General features: G+C 45.1%; 1 protein-coding gene across 5 annotated transcripts in view; it reads left to right on the top strand.

The window, feature by feature from the left end:
- The window catches only part of MAP3K6 (mitogen-activated protein kinase kinase kinase 6), a 71,937-nt gene that overhangs the window by 5,642 nt on the left and 43,962 nt on the right, over window positions 1-22,333 (top strand). For 2 of the 5 annotated variants that reach the window (XR_008310860.1, XM_053268255.1), the window contains exons 3-5: window positions 6,199-6,222; window positions 7,066-7,253; window positions 20,060-20,228. Coding sequence is in view for 4 of the 5 variants with exons in the window: in XM_053268255.1 (XP_053124230.1) it covers window positions 6,199-6,222; window positions 7,066-7,253; window positions 20,060-20,228 (381 nt within the window). In the remaining variant the exon portion in view is untranslated. Of the gene's footprint in view, window positions 1-3,130; window positions 3,236-6,198; window positions 6,223-6,898; window positions 6,926-7,065; window positions 7,254-20,059; window positions 20,229-22,333 lie in introns of those variants that run through there. The other 3 variants (XM_053268257.1, XM_053268258.1, XM_053268256.1) reach the window with 3 other exon arrangements.

The following is a 22,333-nucleotide window of genomic DNA, read 5'->3' as shown; positions in this document are numbered from 1 at the left end:
GCAGCAGTTCTCCAAGGTTTCAAAAGTAAGTTGGACGGCAACCAGAGATAGGGCCTTTAGTGGCACCTAGTGTGAAAAATTCTCTTCTCAGTGAGGCCTGCTAGGCACCAGGTGTGAAGAAATGTTGGCTCAGTTTATCAGCCAGACAAAATATTTTGCTCGTCAAGCTATCTTGGTGATGTGAATTTGGTTCGTCCCTGGGCCCGCCTTAAACCAATCAAACAGACTCAGTGGAAATCAATTAGAAGTATTTAATCGCTACTGCAGATAGCAAGGTAATTCAATGGGCTATCGCTCTGCATTGAATACAAATTGGTTATAGGTGCATCTTACATTTATACAAACAACCTGAATGATGCTGACACCCCAGACATAGCATACGTGGCAACAAAATGGTGGACTAAGTATCTAGTACGCATGCAAATGATTCATTGTTCATCTGGTGATCACTCCTTATTTGGTTACATCCTGTTTTCTAAACTGTCCTGTGAGAACCAAGTTTCTTTAGATACATTTTAGTGGAGAGAGATAATGACGTTGATCATGAGAGGCCTTGATGGCTCTGAGCCGAGCTGGGCTGGGCTGGGGTTACTTTAAGTTAGAATTAGGTTTTCTAAGTAAAATGGTTTTGCTTTGGTTTTCTAAAACACATCATTGGTATATTACTCATCAGGACTTTTTTAACTTGTCAGGCATCATTATTCACTCATCACAGACTAGTAGACTAGTGTATTTCTGCAGCCTTGTGCATTACAACTTCTTTTTAACCAAGTTTTAGATGTTCTGATGTGAATATGGTTCGTCCCTGGGTCCACCTCTTAGTCAATCAAACAGACTCAGTGGGAATCATTTAGAGGCTTTATTGCTACTGCAGTTTAGCAATAGGTAATCAATAGGCTAACGCTCTCAACCGATTACAGTTTGGTTACAGGTGCATTTTACATATATATAGACACTCTAATGATGCTGACACCCTAGACACAGTATACATGGCAATAAAATGCTGGTCTAAGTATCTAGTACGCATGCAAATGATTCATTGTTCATCTGGCGATTACTCCTTATTTGGTTATATCCGTTTTTCTTACAATGGGAAGCTTGGCTGTCTCAGCAAGTTTCATAGATACATTTTAGCTGGAGAGAGATAATGACACCAATCATGAGAGGCAGTGATGTCCCTGAGCTGGGCTGGGGTTACTTTAAGTTAGAATGAGGTATTCTGGGCAAACATGGAGTTTCTTTGGTTTTCTAAACACATCAGTTCTATTCCTGTTTCTGATGCTTTGACACAATAAGATTTTATTGTCATCTTGGTTTGATGCTGCTTTCTGCTCTTTTATGATGATTATGATGATGAAATCGGGGCACATCCCGAAAGTGCTGGGGAGGGTACGTGGAACCTTCTGTGTGCAAGGATAACACTTTCTTTAGACCATGTATGGGTTATTTTAAAATTGGCAGCGTAATCCTGCCTTGTGGGATTTATTTAAATTTTCCATATAAATGAACACAATCATAGCAACAATTAAATGATAAATTTTGCACTTTAAAGTTTCTTTCTTAATACAAACAACAGAATTTGCAAAACAAAAGGGGTTAGAGAGACTAGCTCAAACTAATGTGCCCACACTGAAGTTTTTCTTTTTGGGGGTGGTGTTGGCTTGTTTGAGAGTTATTTCTTGGCCGTGGCACTGAGATGCAGTCTCTGGTTGCTGTCCCTTCTGCTTGAAAGTCTGAAAATAATAAATGTAGGCTTTGCAAACAACCAGCCTACAGGGAACTTCTTTGGCAGGCCTCTGGATTGTGCCTTTTTAACCATATATGGTAGTTCCTATTCAGCTTGCAGCCCCCTGCTGGACAAACTTATATCACTTAATGTTTTAACCCTTAAAGAGCAGGGGTTACACAAACATTCAGATGCTCTTCCCAGAGCGGCCCCATCTCCTAAGGGGAATATCTCACACTGCTCACACATGTCTCCCATTCAAATGCAAACCAGGGTGGGCCCTGCTTAGCAAAGGGGACAATTCATGCTTGCTACCACAAGACCAGCTCTCCTCCCTTGGATACAGCAACAGCTGCCACCAGGATTGCCTGTCTCAATTACAGTGTGAGCCTAGCTGGCTACCATTGTTGTCATAGGAACATAAGAAGCTGCCATATACTGAGTCAGACCATTGGTCTATCTAGCTCAGTATTGTCTTCACAGATTGGCAGCAGCTTCTCCAAGGTTGCAGGCAGGAGTCTCTCTCAGCCCAATCTTGGAGAAGCCAGGGAGGGAACTTGGAACCTTCTGCTCTTCCCAGAGCAGCTTCATCCCCTGCGGGGAATATCTTGCAGTGCTCACACATCAAGTCTGCCATTCATATGCAATCAGGGTAAACCCTGCTTAGGTCAGGGGATAAGTCATGCTTGCAAGACCAGCTCTCCTCTAGTCACCGCCTCCTCCTCAGCAGCCGCCTAGTGGAGCCTCTCTGCTGTGGTGTGTGTTGTAACCTTGAAACAGAAGTGGCAATTTACCAGTGCCAAGTGTCTTTACTCAAAGTGTCTTAAATCGAGGACTTTTGGCCCAGAGTTCTGCCCAGAGAAAATGCCTCTTGTTTTTTCTTAGGATCATATTCCCAAAGGGCAAGGAAGAGATGGACCAAGGATTAGGTTAATTAGGTTAAAACATATTTTAATGTAACTTTTATGAAGGCAGAGGTGATACAGTAATGATAAGGGTTAAGTGATAACCGTAATATTTAGACAACTATTCATGTAACTACAATTCAGGCGTATTATTTAGGCTACTGCAGTAGAGACAGGCATATTCAGCACTGGTAAAATTAGTCATTAATACTTATGTTGGCAAAATAATAGTTGTAACTACAGAAGCAGAAAGGACTTGAGCTTCCATCCCTGGCATCTGCGGGTAGGGCTGGGAAGGATTTCTGTCTGAAATTCTGGAGAGCTGCCTGCCAGTCAGTACTCAGCTAAATGGACCAAAGGTCTCATATGTTCATAAGGTTGTTGTAAAGATGACAACCAAATCATGTTTGTGAAAGCACTTGAGCATCCAAAAGCTCTATAATTTATACTGGTTCAGTAGTGCTGGTATAGTTAAGATGAGTTGTTTTAAAATTCTGCCATTATAAGCCCCTTCTAAACCCTTTAATGGTCATAAAACTGAAATTGTTTCTCAAATCTGCCTGAATGTTTGCAGACATTTGCTGAATGACTACTCCATTGAAATGTACGTAAGTTTCATTGTTGTGGTGAGTAATGTTCTTACCTGTGTGATGCAGTGGTCAGAGTGTCAAACTAGAACTGGGGAGACCAGGGTTCAAATCCCACTCAACCATAAAGCGTTTTGGGTGATGGGCTAGTCACGATTTTTCTGTCTTGCTTACATCACAGGGTTGTTGTACATCACAGGGTTGTTGTGAGGGAAGAGTCATGTATGTCGCACTCAGCTCCTTGGAGGAGGCATGAGATAAACATTATTACTGAGCAGGATCCCGACCAAATTGAGCATGACTAAATCCTGTTGGTATTGATAGACTGAAGTTAATTGTGACTCATGTGTCTGATTCATTTCAGTGTGCCTAGTCATGACTAGCTTAGACTGCATCCTGCCCATTGTTGATATTTCTTTATACTTGTAGCGGATTGTGGGTATGGAAAATTGCCTTTCCTTCTGAGACAGCCAGTTAATGCTTAGCGCACTGACCAGTTTGAGCCAACTTTGCAGCACGAGGGGAGACTCTAGCAGTGGGTCATCCCTTCCCTCTGCTTGAGAAGCAGATTGACTGGCTTAAAAATCTTTAACTTTCCAAAACCCAGAAAGAAAAAAGAAAAAATTCTGGTAGGATAAATCTCGCTGCCACCAAACCTCTCCTATAAAGCCGGATTGTACCTAACGGGAATTGGAGTGATTAAAAATCCCCGTCTCCCTCCTCTTTCCCTTTGTTACCGGGCAAGAATGAAGGGGGGGGAAACCTTTCTCTCCTGTACGTTTTGCCTGTGTTTGAAGCTAATTGTTAATTTGGCCAAGCTCTCCTTGAGACACATTTTGCACCAAAGAAGACCCCTCCCACCTCTTGCTGGGTTAATAGCCAACCCTCTGAGGCTTGTAAAAAGTAAAGAGAAGCCAGCATGGTGTAGTGGTTAAAGTGCTGGACTAGGACCGGGGAGACCCGTGTTCAAATCCCCATTCAGCCATGAGACTTGCTGGGTGACTCTGGGCCAGTCATTTCTCTCTCAGCCTAACCTACTTCACAGGGTTGTTGTGAAAGAGAAACTCAAGTATGTCATACACCGCTCTGGGCTCCTTGGAGGAAGAGCAGGATATAAATGCAATAATAATAATAATAATAATTGGGAAGGACTCGATGTCTGGATAAAACAAACCAGTCAATAACACCTGTCTGACTGTGTAAACAAGAGATAATTAATAATAAAGAACATAAAATGAAAACTTATTCAAATACTACAGACTGCTTCCGTCTGAGGCTTTCTCAGCTTTTAGATACAATTAAAAATACTTAATTGGTTACAAGAATACTTCAAAAACACCCTGATGATTCTGGGGCGGCATACTTTAAGATTTTGGCCTTTGTGGCTGAGGATGATGGGAGTTGTAGTCCAACAACATCTGGGGAACCCAAGGTTAAGAAACCCTGTTCTAAGGCGTTTATTTTCAGGGCAAGGAATGTGGCTTCACTCCACTTGCATTACACATCTGTTGTTTTCAGCCAAGCTGCATGGCTTATAGTCCCTTGATGCTGGAGCAATACAACCAAGTCTTAGGCAGATGCTGCAACATATAGTAATGCATGGTGATGCATATACAACATTAGCTATTCAGAATGGATTTTGGTTCCTTTTGGGGGTTTAGTGCGTGGGAGTTGCAAGGTCTGTGAGTTCGTGGTCAGCACGTGCTCTGTGTGTTGCTGCTGACTGTGTGATAAAGAAGCATTGCATGGCTGCGTTGTGGCGAGATGGCATTGTTATGTTGGCTTCGACAGAGAACTCATCATCTCATGATCAAGCCCTTGCTCTCCTCATCAGTTTATCAGAATTGAAAGCCACCTCCTGCTTCCTTATATTGAAGATGCATTTCTGTAACTTTCATTTTAGATAAATTTCTGTAACTTGGGAAGCTGCCTTATTCAGAGTCAGGCCATTGGTCCATCTAGCTCAGTATTGTCTACAATGACTGGCAGCAGCTCTCCAAGGTTTCAGGAAGGGTTTTTTGCAGCCCTACCTGGAGATGTCAGGGACTGCACCTGGAACCTTCTTCATGCAAAGCAGATGCTCTGCCATTGAGCTATGGCCCCATGCCTTTTCTCCTGTTTATTTTGTCCTATGTGGATTTCAGCACTTCTTCCAACACGCCAGAATATATTTATTATTGCACCAAGTCCCTGCTGATACTATTTTATTCTCACAACAACCCTGTGAGGTAGATTATGCTGACCTAATGAAAATCTGAACAACTCCCTAATGAAAATCTGAGGCGTGTGTAGAGCCTATGGTATTTAAAATCTTTTGTCTGCAGCTTTCAGACCTTTTCCTCCCTTGCAAACTTCCATCCTTCAGCCTTTTTGCAGCTGCAGGACTCTGGTCCTGATTTTGATCTGCACACAATCAGAAAAATGGTCAGAGGTTGGCTACCCTGTTTTGCATGATCATATGAACTCACAAAAATTCCTCCAGTCCAGGTTGCTCAAAGCAGGGTAACCTAGCTTTCCTACCATGTTCTTAACTGAGGTAGGAGGAGGAGAGAGCTCTCCTATTTTGATTTTCTGGTTGTGTGAACCCACTTGCCTCTTCTACCCAGCAGTCTGCTGCTCTTCCATGGCCAATTGGAGGGCAACTGCTGATGTCATGAGAATTTCCAGTCTGCTGGCAGTGCAAAGCATGCTGGGGAGACCTGGAGGCCCTGGGTTGACTTTCAGCTCCCTATTGCAGCAGTGGAGGCCTTGCCTGGCTTACTTGTGTGTTTCCTGGGTTTGCTGTGTTGACCCAAACAGAGATTATGCTCATGTGCTGCTAGTGGGGTAGGACCCCTCCAGTTGGTGATATGGATGGGCCTTCTGTCTGATAGTGGCTGTCCTTCGCAACGAGTTGTTCTCAACCTGTGTCACATCCAGTTTGGCCCTTGGCGATTTCCTACTGCTGGCTAACACCCCTCCCTGCATTTCTCCTTTTTAGGAGGAGATCTTCCAGAAAAATCTGGTAAGTTCAGTTGATTCTCTCTCACTCTGTCCGCTGGACATACAGTCTGCTCTTGCAAAATCAGTCTGGGGCTTCTGGAACAACCTAGCAATAATTCTGAAGAAGCGGCAACCTGATTTCCTTTTGGGATGCTGTACGCAGGTTCATCATCCCTTATGAAAAATAATGTCTGAGGAGGATTTCTTACTGAAGCTACTCCCGGAGATTCCCCTCCCCCCACTATTTTTCACAGTAGTAAACCATTGAGAATTTCAGGATTTCGATCAACGGTCTTATTCCTGGCCAGGCCAGTCCTGGAGCATTGGCAACCCTAGGTCTTTCCAGAGGGCCGTGAATGGCAGGATGTTCAAAGATTCCTTGCAAAGATAAGTGCCATCTTATGCCTCGTACACATGCTGTTGAAAGCTTCTACCCTACTTCCTAGCATGATCTTACCCTTGGTGGGTGTAACACCAAGTAGGGGCTTTGTGTGATTTTCGCGGTGCCACCTGCTGGCCAGCTCTTGTAGTCTGAGAAGAACCCACCCTTTCCCCCCAGTTGCACAAAAGTAGTGATGAAAAAGGGCGAGTTCTTCTTGGAGTGCAAGAGCCGGCCAGCAGGGGGTGCCACAAATATCACGTGCAAGATCCTGCTCAGCCTGTGTACAGAAGGTAAGATTGTGCTTGGGGAAAGCGCAGAAGCTTCAGCAGCAGTTGCACTGGGAGTAAGCTTGTGCTTGAATCTGAGCGAAAGCTTTGAATGCCCCGCAACTTCTTTGCCATCCAGAAAGACGCCCTATCAGAAGGCAGAGGTGGAAGGTGGGCGGGAGGATTTCTGCATCTAATTCACCTGACTGTCTTTCAGGACTGCAATGGCAGCTACACCTTCATCCCTTACATCGTGACGGGTCAGAACAAGGTCTTCTGCTGCGATGCCAGCACGATGATGTGCCTGAGTGAGCTGTATCAGCCCAACTTCAACGTGGAGACCTTCTTAACCCCGCTGTCTGGGCAGCTTATCAAACTGCTTGAGGGCACCTCGGCCAACTCCTGGTAATGCCTCTTCCTTTTTCTCTTGCTCTGCCCTCCTTCCACACGTATACGCCGGGCCCTTTCATTCTTTAGAAATTCATTGTCATTCTTTGACCTTGCTCTTTAGTCAGGTTGAAGACCTAAATGGCTAAGAGTATAAAAGCAACGGGGGCCGGGGGAAGATAAAACTTCTAGCAAGTTGAAACCGCACACACATGTGCGTTTGTGTGTGTGTGTGTGCGTACACACACACACACACACACACACACACACACACACACACACACCACATTAGCAGTTTTATTCAGTCCAAATTTTCCAAACCAGCCCAAGTCAAGTGCAAAGATAAATGTTTTTTTGTGGCCTGCTAAAAGGCAGCAGCATAGCAACGTTGGCAGCAGCCCATGTCCAGATTTACTGGGCCATCACTGCAGCCGCAGTCCTACCCACCCACCCACCAGCTGCCACCTTCCTGCCACTGCCCTCTGCAGCCCTGCTTGCCACTGCCATTGTAGCTGGTTTACTGTCCTTTGCCAGCCGCAGTATGGTATACTGACATCCCTGGGATAATGGGTCCCGGCATCATTACACTGTGCTGTGATTGGCAAAGGGCATCAAGTTGGCGGTGGATAGTGGGGCTGCAGGGGCCAGGCAGTGGGAGGGAGGACGGTGGTGGCAGGCAGTGAATGGCGAGGTGAGCAGGTGGGCCCACGGCGGAGCCACTGAATGGCAGGGTCTGTGGTGGCTCCCCTTGGTGGGACTCCTAGCAATCCCTTTGCAGAGCACAGAGCTGCACAATGGTAGATCTGCCTCTGCTGGAAGATCTGCCCCTGCAGAGAAGGAACTAAACAGGCCTCCCATGGCAATGCATTTCAAAGTTTAGTTACCACCGCTGAGAAGAATAGTAAACTTTATTTGTGAGCTGTTCTCTGGGCGGCTCACAACACAGCATTAAAACATGAAATAAAAACATGCTGCACTAAATCATGACAGACCAAAAGGGGGGAGGGGAGAAAATATGATTTAAAAAAAAAAAAAAACAATTGAAAAGACATTTAAAAAAACCAGTTGAAATTAGATCAAAATTTAAAAGGCCTGAGTGAACAAAAAGGTCTTTACCTGGCATCGAAAGGAACAAAGTGATGAAGCCAAGTGAACCTCACTGGGGAGGCTATTCCATAAATAGGGTGCAACCACCGAAAAGGCCCTCTCCTTAGTAGCCACCCGCCTCACCTCGTTTGGCAGGGGCACTCGGAGCAGAAGACCCTGTTGTGTGTGTGCCCACCCTCTGACAGTAGAGCAACCCAGAATAAGGCCTCCAGTATTGATCTTAGCACATGAGCAGATTCCGAAAGGCAGCAGTACAAACGTGTATGCAGGTGTCCAAGTTTCTCTGCTCTTTCTATGTGGCTTAATATTCCTGCTTTCCCTAGTTAATAAAAGGGACAGTTTCTGCGTCTTGGGGACATCTTCCTTTGGAAGAGAGAAAAATGAATGTGTATGATACAAGAAAACCTTGGTATTCATGGGGGTTCCGTTCCCCGACATTGTGGTTAGAGTGCTGGACTAGGACCGGGGAGACCCGAGTTCAAATCCCCATTCAGCCATACTAGCTGGGTGACTCTGGGCCAGTCACTTCTCTCTTAGCCTAGCCTACTTCACAGGGTTGTTGTGAGGAGAAACTCAAGTATGTAGTACACTGCTCTGGGCTCCTTGAAGGAAGAGTGGGATATAAATGTAATAATAATAATAATAATAATAATAATAATAATAATAATATTAATAATAATAATAATAATAATAAAATAAATAAAGAAACCGCATATACCGGATCATTGAAGTCAATGTAATTGCAGAGGTTAGGTTCCTGGAGGCTGGGGAACTGTGATAAAAATGAACCAAAATGAGCGGGCTTTGCAAAATAAAGTGCCCCACTGGGGTCTGTGGGCCTCCAGCACTGGCCCATGATATGTGCAACTGGGGAACACTTTACCCCAGCATTCTGCATTGTAAGGCCTGGAGGTCAGTGGTGCCCTCCATCAGCCCTAAATGTGGCTTCCTGAATAACTGTTTATTCAGCTCAGCATAGCTCAAGCTGAAGGCTCAGCATAGTCCACCTGGCATTCTGCGGAGATGACCATTCTTGGCTGTGCAGGGCTGCCCTTTGCCAAGTGCTAGGGAGGGGGTTCCATTAAGGGAACTGGAGCCCTCTTGAGCCCCTGCAGTATCCTGGTGGGCACAGTACACAGAGTGCTGGGAAGCATAATCCTTCCCAGCGCTTTCCTCCTAGAACTCTTAAGAGAGGGCTCTGTCTCTCTTAAAGGCCACTCCCAGCACTGAGAAAACCACAGTACTGCGCAGAGGTCAATGCACTGGAAATGGCTTTTGCATTGAAGGGTTTTTGGGCTGGGTTTTTTTCTTTCTTTCCTTCCCCAGAATGGCCCCTGCTTTAAAAATAGTGAAGACCATTCTCTTGCACAATATGCGTTTGGGTGACTCCCATTTGACTGAGGGTTGCATAACTTTGCAGAGCACCACAACCACACACAATCTTCTTGTTAGTGCTTTTGCAGATGCTGCCCAGTGTGTTTGTTTACAAATGTACAAGTTGGTCTTGTGAGAGCTGGTCTTGTGGTAACAGGCATGCATTGTCCCCTTTGCTAAGTGGGGTCTGCCCACATTTGAATTTGAATGGGAGACTAAGATTTGTGAGGACTGGAAGATATTCCCCTCGGGAGGGGGCTGCTCTGGGAAGAGCACTTGCATGCAGAAGGTCCCAGGTTTCTTCCCTGACATCTCCAAGATAGGGCTGAGAGAGTCTCCTGCCTGCAACCTTGGAGAAGCCGCTGCCAGTCTGTGAATAGCAATAGCAATAGCAATAGCACTTACATTTATATACCGCTCTATAGCCGGAGCTCTCTAAGCGGTTTACAATGATTTAGCATATTGCCCCCAACATTCTGGGTACTCATTTTACCGACCTCGGAAGGATGGAAGGCTGAGTCAACCTTGAGCCCCTGGTCAGGATCGAACTTGTAACCTTCTGGTTACAGGGCGGCAGTTTTACCACTGCGCCACCAGGGGCTCTTTCTGTGAAGACAATACTGTGCTAGGTGGACCAATGCTCGAACTCAGTATATGGCAGCTTCCTATGTTCCTAAGTTGGCAAAGTCTCATGGGAGCAAAGAAGCAGGCATGAAGGCAGTGCTGTGTCAGTTCAGCCCTGATTCCCTTTCCAATCAGCTCTGCCCCATAGCAGAGTTGCTTCGAGCATTGTTGCTTCCTACCCGGCTCCTTTTGCTCTGGAAGTGCTGTCCTTTTGTTAACTCACACTGTTTTATGAAGAATCCATATGAGATGTCCAAATCATTAACTTCTTGGTTTCCTGTATTCTCTTTCCTGTGCTTTCTCTGAACTACAGCAGGGCTTTGGCCCTGCTGCAGATAGTGGACTACAACTCCCACCGACCCTGACTATTGGTCACTGTGGTTGGGGGTCCACAGCAACAGTCCAGCAACAGCTGGAGGGCCAAAGTTGTGAAGTCCTGAACTAAAGGAACCAACCTGCTGCTGCTGCTTTTAACATGGTGATTCTTACCTAGGACCCCCTATCTATCTATCTATCTATCTATCTATCTATCTATCTATCTATCTATCTATCTATCTATCTATCTGTTTTATTTTGCTCAGTTAAACCCTGCTAACTGAGCGAAGAGGCACCTTCTTAAAGTGGCAATTCTCTTTATTGAGCAATGGGAGAGCAACTGGCCCTATCCGTCCCCAGCACAGCATCCCTCCAAGTGGCTGGTGCTTGTGCCTATCTCATATTTCTTTTTCGATTGTGCCCTTTGGGGAGAGGGAGCCATTTTATTTGTTTGTTTATATCTATGTGAACTGCTTGTGGAACCTTTGTTGAAAAGCAGTATATAAATATTTGTCGTATTCATATTGTCGTATTTGTTTGTTGCATCTATATACTGCCCCATATAAAATCTCTGGGCAATTTGCAAACTAAAACCTAACAACAATTAAAACCTTAAATCATAAAAAAAACAATTTAAAATAACCATCAATAATTTTTTTTAACACATTATAAACTACAAGCCTGTTAAAATAGGTGCATTTTCAATAGTTGCTTAAAAGCAGCCAGAGATGGGAGTGTGTCTCAGAGCCCTGGAGCAACCCTAGAGAAAGCCGGGTTTTGGGTCACCACCAAACAAGTTTGTGGTGGCTACAGCCAGACCTTGCCCAATGATCTTAATAGGGTCTGGGGTTCATGAAGAAGAAGGCGCTCTCTTAAATAGGAGCTCTTCACCAAAGGGTGGGGTGCAACTACGGGTGCAAGTTTTCACTCACAGTAGTGGAAACAGTCTCCTTTGCTAAGCAGGGTTCACCTTGGTTTGCATTTGGATGGGTGACTACACATGAGCTCAGTCTGCTGTGAGATATTCTCCTTAGGGAATGGGGACATAGCTCAGTGGTAGAGATCTGCTTGTATACAGAAGGTCCCAGGTTCAGTCTCTCCAGTGGCAGTGTCTCCCTTTATGTTTATTTTTTGGATTGTAAGCCTTTTTGGACAGGAAGTTTTTCACACCCGGGTTTTGGTTTGCATCTCCTCTAGAATGGAGGTGTGCGTTTCACAGATTGGCCAAATCTACTCCAAAATCCCTGCAAGCAATTGGGCAGCATTTCATACATATTTCGGGGGTTTTATTACATGTTAGAGTATAGCCCGATTTATATCCAGGGTAAACAAAATCCACTTTTTGCATCATTGCGCGGGGGGGAGGGGGGCAACTTCAAACTCGCAGAACAGCCTGCTGTCTGGGAAGCTTCAGGGAATCATCTCATTTATCATTTATTTTTCTATGTCCGCTTTGCAAACTTGTTGAAAAGTGGTATATTGGTAGTAGTAGTAGAACGACTTGTTTTTGGTAATTCAGTACAATTGTGTCTCTCAGTATGTCTTAACAAAGCACTGTTGTGACTTTTTGAGTCTCTCCTGCACTTTCAATTAAACCCTTCCTCTTTTCCAGTTTTACTTCATCCCATTCCCCCCTGGCTGGGGGAAATAATGAATTGCTCCTTTGAATCTGACAAAAAGAATCTGAGAAAAGATTCTCTGAATTCCCCCCATGTCAGTTTCTCTTTCCGGGGTGGAAGTTTAATTATTAGTTTCCTCTCTTCCCCCACCTTTGCCTCATTAAAACTTGTGAAACAGTGAAAACAGGCTGAACCTGCAAAGCAAGGGCCTTTTATATGAAATTGCCAGGGACCCTTTGCTCAGTGCAATTTACTTGTGAGTAGATATTGTAAAAGGCTCTTACCCATGGGGAATTGAATTACTAATTAATATATTAAATATTAATGTAAATTACGGGTAGATTTAATACCACATGCAGCCTCCATTTGAACTCTGTTTCCAGCTAATTGCAGAAAAACAATGTCTCAGCAGCCTTGGCTTTTCTCATACTATGGGAGGAGAGCTGGTCTTGCCGTAGCAAGCATTCATGGTCCCTTTTGCTAAACAGGGTCAACCTTGGTTTGCATTTGAATGGGAGACTTGATGTGTGAGCACTGTAAGATATTCCCCTCAGGGGATGGGGCTGCTCTGGAAAGAGCACCTGCCTGCTTGCATGCAGGAAGTTCCAAGTTCCCTCCCTGGCATCTTCAGATGGGCCTGAGAGAGACTCCTACCTGTAACCTTGGAGAAGCTGCTGCCGGTCTGTGTGCACAATACTGAGCTAGATGGATCTGACTCAGTAGAAGGCAGGTTCCCAAGCATTGCTATCAGCCGGAAGTAGTTATAACTCTAATTCCACATGGCACAATATATAGTGCTGTCTTCCCCATTGCAATGCCTGTCTGCATGGGCAGCCCTTCGGCATAGTTAATATACCCACATGCCTTATTGCCTTGTCTGCCTGTCAGTGCAAATTGGACAGCCAGAAACAGAAGGAGCTTCAGCAAAAGAAATTAAAGGAAGCTAAAGGACAACAGATTGTAGGTCTGAAATCTTCTGGGCCAGTAATCCCTCCCCCCCCCCGGCACTTTGAGAAATTCTTTTTGGTTTTTGTCTTTACTCGGTGTCTGCAAAAATCACCTTTTTTAATGCTTCTGCTTGCAACTGTGACATTTTTGTATTTTTTTGTTCTTCAGACTGGAAAGCTGAGATGTTTGAGATGCTATAAAAGATACCAAGGTCTGTGTTAAAGGCCACAATCTGTTATCGTGATGCAGTTGTATCTGGACAGATTCTTAGAGGCATTGCTTTACTGTAGATTCTTAGAAACACTGATGGGTTTTCCCCTGATAACAGCAGTGCACTTTAATAAGCGAAGTTGGGGAAGGAACAAGGAGGAAATGTTCCCTGTTTAGCCTTCACCCCTCTCGAAGCTAGGTGGGTAGGGGACAGTGGCTCCTGATGGCTGAATGGAAGGATCAAACCATCCTTGGCCAAGAAAGCCCTGGAAATCTCCCCGACAGATGAGTGGTGTAGTGAAATCCCTGTTCAGCCATGAAACACACTGGGTGACTCTGGGCCAGTCTCTCGGCCTAACCTCCCTCACAGGGCTGTTTTGAGGATAAGCATAACCATGTACGCTGTGCTGGACTCTTTGGAGGAGGAGTAGAATAGAAATGTAGTAAATAAATAAAGTGGATGGGTCTAATTCACTACTCTTGAGGAAGTGAGGGATAGTCTAGCAAAAAGGGTGTAAATCTGCAGCTTAATCCAATCAAGGGTACGAGTTCTTTAAACTTGGCTTCAGTGGTTACTGCTGGAATTGGTTATTTACTTGGAATTGGCCATTTACTTTTATTTGTATCCTACCTCTGTTCTAGAGAGCTCAGAGTAAGTAGAAATGAGATATATTTGTTTTATCCTCACAACGATCCTGTGAGGTGGGTCAGGCTGAAAGGTGAGTCAGGTTGCCATATTCAAGCTCTCCAAATCTGGGCACCCTAATTTGCATGCTGTGCAAATTAGCTTGGAAATAATTTGCATGTTATTCAAATTATGCAAAATAACTGATGCACTGGAGAGGACATAGGAGAGGAGAGCTGGTCTTGTGGTAGCAAGCATGACTTGTCCCCTTAGCTAAGCAGGGTCCACCCTGGTTGCATATGAATGGGAGACTAGAAGTGTGAGCACTGTGAGAGATTCCCCTCAGGGGATGGAGCTGCTCTGGGAAGAGCAGAAGGTTTCAAGTTCCCTCTCTGGCTTCTCCAAGATAGGACTGTGAGATTCCTGCCTGCAACCTTGGAGAAGCCACTGCCAGTCTGTGAAGACAATACTAAGCTAGAAGATAGACCAATGGTCTGACTCAATATATGGCAGCTTCCTATGTTCCACTGTCCAGTTGAATTGTATTCGCTCTGGATATCTACCAGAGCAAAATAATTTTCTACCAGAAAATATTTTGAAAATAAATGAAGAGTGCACTAAATTTGATTAATAGCAGCAGTAGAACAAAATAAATAAATACACTGAGCTTTTCAGTTAAGGCTGAAAATCTGATTGAAACCAGGGTACTTACTTCTAAGTAGGCATGGTTAGAATGGATTGCACTATAAACCCAAAGACCTTAAACATTACAATACACAGATAGCCAGTGATTTACATCAAAATCAAGCTATCTTCCCCACTGCCCTATAGAGATCTCCTGCTGACAAAAACAAAGGCAACATTCCTCAGGGGATTACTTATTGTGACTCTCAAGGGAAATGGCTCTCACATTGAAGTCTTTTTGCCCTCACTTGAAAAACAGCAAAGGTCACTGATCTATTGTCTAAACCAACAATCTTAGTGTCTAAACCAAACACCAACCAGAGCTTTTGGATGGGGCAGTATAAAAATGTAATAAAATTTATTTATTTAGCCTCCACACTACAATGGAGCATTGTTCCTGGTTTGTTCAGAGTTGAGGTCAATCACCCTGGTGCCTTTCCTCAGTCTCTCTAGAAATATATTTGATCAGGTTGCCTTGGGGAGATTCCCTGTTCCCCTTCCAAGATGCCACGGCTATGACTTAGAAATTTCTTTCAGCTGTTAAATGTTTAATAGAAATGCTAAATGTTAAATCAAAACTTTCCTGGGGCTTTCTCTAAATGCCCCAATGAGGCCCAAGAATAGCGGTACTGAGTAGCTTGTACAGGCACTATGCACCAGAACTGGGCTGCCAGAAGGGAAGGAGTGCTGCATTTAATTGCAATGTGTTTATATCTCTTAGGTACACAGAAAGCTGCATCTACTGAGACCGTTGGTCCCTCTAACTCAGTATTGTCTGCTCTGACTGGCAGCAGCTCTAAAGTGTTTTCGGCAGGAACTTTGCACCCCACCCCCCAGCTGGAGGGGTTGATCCTGGGACTTTCTGCATGCAAAACAGATGCTCTGCCACTGAGCTACGCCCGTCCTCTTGGAAAGGGTCTTCCCACTTGACCCAAGAGACAGCACCTCTTTCTTACAGAAGTCAAGTGCAAATAGACATTCACAGATACTGTGTGTCTGTGTCATTAGTTGTATTTCTTTTGACAAGCGCATTTAATGAAATCAGGCATTCTCTCCAGTTTGGGTGAGGAAACCAAGCCTTTAGTCTTCAGCGTGCTTATCATTGTGCTCACACTTCTTCTGAAGAAAAGCAACCTCGCTCAGCGGTTTCTGTAATCTATGGCTCACTCAGCCTCCCCGCCCCGGGGGGGGGGGGGAAGCAGAAGGAACCACTTTTCTCAGCTCCTTGGAGTTGTTTCCAAAACTGCCCTGCACTACTGAAGGCAGGAAGCTGTGTTAGACTTCAACAATTACATCAGAGTTGACCACATTATTATCCATGATCTGACTAAAAAACTGTGTGTTTGCTACAGGGGGGATCATACAAAAAATGTTGCATTAAAATCATCATTTTGCATTTTTGCTGCTCAGCCTACTCCTATGTGCCAAGAATCCAGGGATGGGGCTGTAGCTCAGCAGAAGAGTCTCTGCTTTGCATGCAGAAGGTCCCTGGTTCAGTCCCTGGGATCTCCAGGTAGGGTTGGAAGAGACTCCTGTCTGAAAATTTGGAGAGCTGCTGCCAGTCTGTGTAAACAAACCTGAGTTAGATGGACCAGTGGTCTGACTGTTTATAAGGCAGCTTCTTTAGGCATAGGGACATAGCTTAGTGGTAGACCATCTGCTCTGCGTACTCTGGGAAGCCCACAGCAAAAGGTGAGGGCATGCCCTCTCTCTTGCTGTTGTTCCCCTGCAACTGGCATTTAGAGGCATCTTGAGGCTGGAGGTGGCCTATGGCCACCAGACTAGTAGCTATTGATAGACCTGTCCTCCATGAATTTATCTAAGCCCCCTTTGAAGCCATCCAAGCTAGTGGCCATCACCACATCATGTGGCAGAGAATTCCATCAATATACTTATGTGCTGTGTGTGAAAAAGTACTTCCTTTTGTCAGTCCTAAATTTCCTTGTCATGAGTTTCATGGGATGACCCCTGGTTCTAGTGTTGTGAGAGATGGAGAAAAATTTCTCTCTTTCCATTCCATGCATAATTTTATAAACCTCTACCATGTCTCTCCATAGTCGCTTCTTTTCCAAACTAAAGAGCCCCAGATGCTGTAGACTTGCTTCATAAGGAAGGTGCTCCAGGCCCCTGATCATCTTGGTTGCCCTCTTCTGCAACTTTTCCGGTTCTACAATGTCCATTTTAAGATACGGTGACCAGAACTGTACACAGTACTCCAAATGTGGCCGCACCATAGATTTGTATAAGGTCTTTATAATATTAGCATTTTTATTTTTAATCCCCTTTCTAATGATCCCTAGCATGGAATTTGCCTTTTTCACTGCTGCCATGCACTGAGTTGACACTTTCAATGAGCTGTCCACCACAACCCCTAGATCTCTCTCCTGGTCAATCACTGACAGTTCAGATCCCATTTCCCTCTGTTAACTGAGCAAAGAGGCACCTTTTTAAAGTGCTGATTTTATTTATTAAGTAGGGGGAGAGCAACTGGCCCTATCCAACCCCAGCACAGGTTCCCTCCAGTGGACTGTTGCTGGTGTCTGTCTTATGTTTCTTTTTAGATTGTGATCTCTTTGGGGACAGGGATCCATCTTTATTTATTTTTATTTCTCGATTTAAACCACTTTGGAAATGGTTGGAAAGCGGTATATAAATATTTGTTGTAGTAGTAGTGTACAGTATATGGGTTTGTTTATTTTGCCCCAATATGCATCACTTTACACTTGCTAACATTGAACCGCATTTGCCATTTTGCCACCAATTCCCCCAGTTTGGAGAGATCCTTTTTTGGAGCTCCTCACAATCGGTTTTGGATTTCACTACCCTAAATAATTTAGTGTCATCTGCAAATTTGGCCACCTCTCTGCTTATCCCAACTCCTAGATCTTTTTTATGAACAAGTTAAAGAACACTGGTCCCAGTACAGATCCCTGGGGGACCCCACTTCTTACTCTCCTTCATTGTGAAAACGGTGCATTTATTCCTACCCTCTGTTTCCTTTCCTTACCAATCCACACATGATTGGCAACCAATCCACACGTGAACCTGTCCCCTTATTCCATGACTGCTAAGTTTACTCAAGAGCCTTGAGTAAACCTTGAGGGGAACTTTGTCAAAAGCTTTTTGGAAGTCCAAGTGTACTATGTCAATCATCATCCTCAAAAAGAGTGCTCAAAAAGTTCTAAAAGAACATTTGTGCAATTCAAAAATTCAAGTCGTGCAAAAGTTGTATTATGTTAGATTAGGGGTTCCTAACCTGTGGCACTCCAGTTTATTGTGGCTGGGGATGATGGGAGTTGTAGTTCATCAACTTCTGGAGTACTACAAGTTTGGAACCCTTGTGTTGGATGATGCAAAAAAGTGACCAATAAAAATGAGAAAAGTGAAATGAGTCATCTAGATCCTGATCAAGCATCCCTGTTTATCCTCCCCTGCCAGAGAATCTTCCTGCAGACTCTACTGCTACTCCCCACAGAGTCTTCCCCAATGAATAGAACCATCTTCTGCAATAGTGCTGTCAAATTCCCACTTCTGGGGATTTCCTTCTCCTTCGCGTAGGCTTCTAAATATAATGGAATGTGGCCCCAGGCAACAAAGTATGTGTACACAGACAAAGAAGAATGCACAGGTGTGTGTTGCAGCAGAGCATGCAATGTACGTTAATTATACTTGCATACCCTTGTGCAATTCTGAATCTTCCTTTCAGCCCTGCCAGAAGGTTCTTTCATTTTAAAAGTGAACTTGATGACAGACTTTGTCAGATGTGATGTACAGATAGGAAGTGTGCCACTGTATCTGCATTGGACATAATGGATGGGTTGAAACCACTGTTCCTTCTAAGACATGTGCATGCGCACACGTTTTTTGATGTCTGCTCAGTTAATTTTAAATCCCGCTCAGGTTAAATAGGGAAGGTCCCACTCTGAATGCACATGCCTTGAATAGGGAAGGTTCCACTCGGAATGCACATGTGCATATGCCTTGATACTACCGCTCAGAACAAAACTCATTCCGCACACAGATGAAAAAAATGAGAGAGAGAGAGAACACTGGTTAAGAAATTATGTGGAACCATGGTTTATTTTAGTTAAATTTTATTTTACCTATCTGGAATGTTACCATAGATGATCACCAAATCTTGGTTTGTTTCAGCACATCATGGTTTGCTAAAGTCCAAACCCTTCTCCTTACCTCCCTTGATCTAAGCTTACCTCTCTCTCTCTGTGCGGGGGGAGAACTGCTGAAACCAGCCAAGATTAAACCAGGAATGCAGGTTATGATATCACACAAAGGCCATGATTAGGACAGGCAAACCAACGTCAAACCGTTAATTTGGATCATGGTTTGACTGCCACAAATAAACCATGGTTTGTTGACTGGCGAGGATGCAAACATACAGCTTAGCCACAGTTAGACAAAGTAAGCCATAAGACGAAAGAACCCCCACAATGTGTGAATAACTGTGTGTACATTGAGCATAACCTTTAAAGCCCGTTAACAGTTTGGGCCCTGGATAGCTGAAGGACCGCCTGCTCCCAAGGGTTTCTGCCCACTTGACAAGATCATAGGAGGGGGCTCTGCTCCTCTTGCTGATGGTGAGAGAGGCTTGGTTGTCAAGCGTGTGGGACGGGGCCTTCTCAGTCATTGCCCCCAGGCTTTGGAATGCTCTCCCGCAGGCATCTATTTCTCAGGCTCCATCACAGTTTTTAGAAAACAAATTAACATGCGGCTCTTTACCCAGGCTTTTATTATTATTATTATTATTATTATTTTACATTTATATCCCGCTCTTCCTCCAAGGAGCCCAGAGCGGTGTACTACATACTTGAGTTTCTCTTTCACAACAACCCTGTGAAGTAGGCTAGGCTGAGAGAGAAGTGACTGGCCCAGAGTCACCCAGCTAGTCTCATGGCTGAATGGGGATTTGTACTCTGGTCTCCCCGGTCCTAGTCCAGCACTCTAACCACTACACCACGCTGCTTTGTTTACATGTTACTGTTTTATATAGGTTTTTAAACTGGGAGATATTATTTTTGGATTTAATATTTGTGCTTTTAATTTGTATTCTAATTGTGCATTGTTTTAATTAAATTAGGATTATTTTAATGAAAAGCAGTATAGAAGTGGAACAATTAAACACACAGACGTGAATGGGGCTGTCAGACCAAAGCAGTGCGAACAGGCTCGAAGGCAGGGCTGTCAGTGGGAGAGGCAGGTGCACAAGCCCCAGGAGAGGAGGTCCCCTGGGTAAACACGCTCGCCTTTGAGCCAAGGGCACCGTCAGGTTCTTAGCCAGGCAAAATTTGTTTTCTCTCCAGTGGCTACTTCCGGGAGATGATCCGCAGGGACATCCGCAGGGCTCGGGAAAGATACACCGGAGAGCAGCTGAGCTGCGAGCTGACCAGCATTCTGCAGCGCCTGGACAGCGTGGAGTGCCTCAGCCTTGATATTGTCATGAACTTCATCCTGTCCTACCGCGATGCACAGGTAAGCGGGCTGACTAGGCTATGGGCTAATCCAGAGCTGCTCAACTTTGGCCCTCCAGCTGTTCCCAGAGACTGTTGACTACAGCTCCCGTCAGCCCCAGATGCAATGGCTTTTGGCTGGGGATTATGGGAATTGTAGTCTGGGCATCTGGGAATCCCTATTACAGAGAACACTGGTGTGAATGTGTTTCTCAGGACAGTCCCAGAGTGTGGTGTAAAGGTACATGATGCAATAACCTTGCTGAAGTTAAGCAGGTCAGTACTTGGATGGGAGACTTCCTGGGAACCCCATAAAACCAACTTGAGTTCCCTAGGAGAAAGGTCACATAGAAGTGTAATAAACCAATAAGAGTTTTTTTGGCAATGGGGTCATAGCTCGGTGGAAGAACATCTTCTTTGCATGCAGAAGATCCCTGGCAGCATCTCCAGGTAGGGCTGGGAAAGACTCCTGCCTGAAACCTTGGAGAGCTGCTGGCGATCAGTGTAGACCAGGACTGCACAACTGGGCCCTCCAGCTGTTTTTGGACTACAACTCCCATAATCCCCAGCCACAGTGGCCCATAGCCAGGGATTATGGGAGTTGTAGGCCAACATCTGCAGGAGGGCTGACATTCAGTAGCCCTGGGCTACCATGTGGGGATTAGCTGTCCCAGGAACAAAACCTGCCCCACCTCAACCCAGCCATTCCCCACAGTATGTTCCTGCCCCCTTTAGGCCGTCTCATACCTACCAGGTATAATGCAAAATTACGGTAAACACAAATGCAACGCAAATGTGTAATGCAAAATACTCTAAACAATATTAAGCTAAATTGATCAACAGTCTGACTTGGTAAAAGGTAGCTTCATATACAGGGGTGCACAACTCAAATGTCCCAGTGGGCCAGAACCAACCACGATGATGTATTGGGGGCAGGGGGAGTCAATTTTCAGGGCATTCATTATTGTAGTAAAATGATAAAGATAAATATTAAAGCAATTACTAGTTAGTTGTGGGTCCTCCCCTCCCCGCAGGGACCCACAATTTTAACCAAAGATAGTAGCCCCAAAATAAGCCCTGTCCTTGCTCAGTCAGTGGGCACCTGACTGTTCCAGCCCCACACAAATGCCAGATTTGGGGGCACTCCTGCTGTTGCTGGCTACCTGGGCCATCAAAAATGTCCCTGTGGGCTGGATCTGGTCCCCGGGCCTTATGTTGTGCAGGGCTACTTTACACTGAGTAGGAGTGACTCTCCAAGGTTTCGGGCAGGGGTCTTTTCTCAGCCCTACGCGATGATGCCACCAGGGATTGTGTTGCCAAGGAGCTACCGGCAAGCATGGAATCTCCCCTTTGCTAAGCATGCTCTGCCTTGATTTGCATTTGGATAGGAGACTACATAAGATATTCCCCTTGGGATGGGGCCATAGCTCCATGGAAGAGCATCTCGGTCCTAGTTTCAATTCCTGGCACCTCCAGGTGGGGCTGGGAGAGACTCCTGCCTTGGAGTGTTGCTACCAGTCAGTGTAGACAAGACAGAGCTACATAGACCAATGGACTGACTCGGTATAAGGCAGCTTCCTGTGTTCCTGTGACTTTGGATATGGGACTCAGAGGCAGGGCATCTGCTCTGCATGCAGAAGGTTCCAAGGTCCCTGACAGCATCTGTAACCTTGTTGCTGCCAGTCAGTGTAGACCAGGCCTGCTCAACTTAGGCCCCCCAGCTGTTTTTGAACTATAACTCCCATAATCGCCAGCCACAGTGGCCAATAGCCAGGGATTATGGGAATTGTAGGCCAACATCTGCAGGAGGGCCAAAGTTGAGCAGGCCTGGTGTAGACAGTACTGAGCTAGGAAAATAGGAAGCTGCCTCATACCGAGTCAGACCACTGGTCCATCTAGCTCAGTATTGTCTACCTGGACTGGCAGTGGCTTCTCCAAGTTTGCAGGCAAGAGTCTCTCTCAGCCCTATCTTGGAGATGCTGCCAGGGAGGGAACTTGGAAGCTTCTGCATGCAAGCAGGCAGATACTCTTCCCAGAACGGCCCCATCCCCTAAGGGGAATATCTTTCAGTGCTCACAAGTAGTCTCCCATTCAAATGCAAGCCAGGGCAGACCCTGCTTAGCAAAA

Source organism: Hemicordylus capensis, chromosome 7 (genome assembly GCF_027244095.1).
Source record: "Hemicordylus capensis ecotype Gifberg chromosome 7, rHemCap1.1.pri, whole genome shotgun sequence".
Lineage (NCBI taxonomy): Eukaryota > Metazoa > Chordata > Lepidosauria > Squamata > Cordylidae > Hemicordylus > Hemicordylus capensis.
Note: the sequence above shows the minus strand (reverse complement) of the source record. Positions and strands in the feature narration are given on the sequence as shown.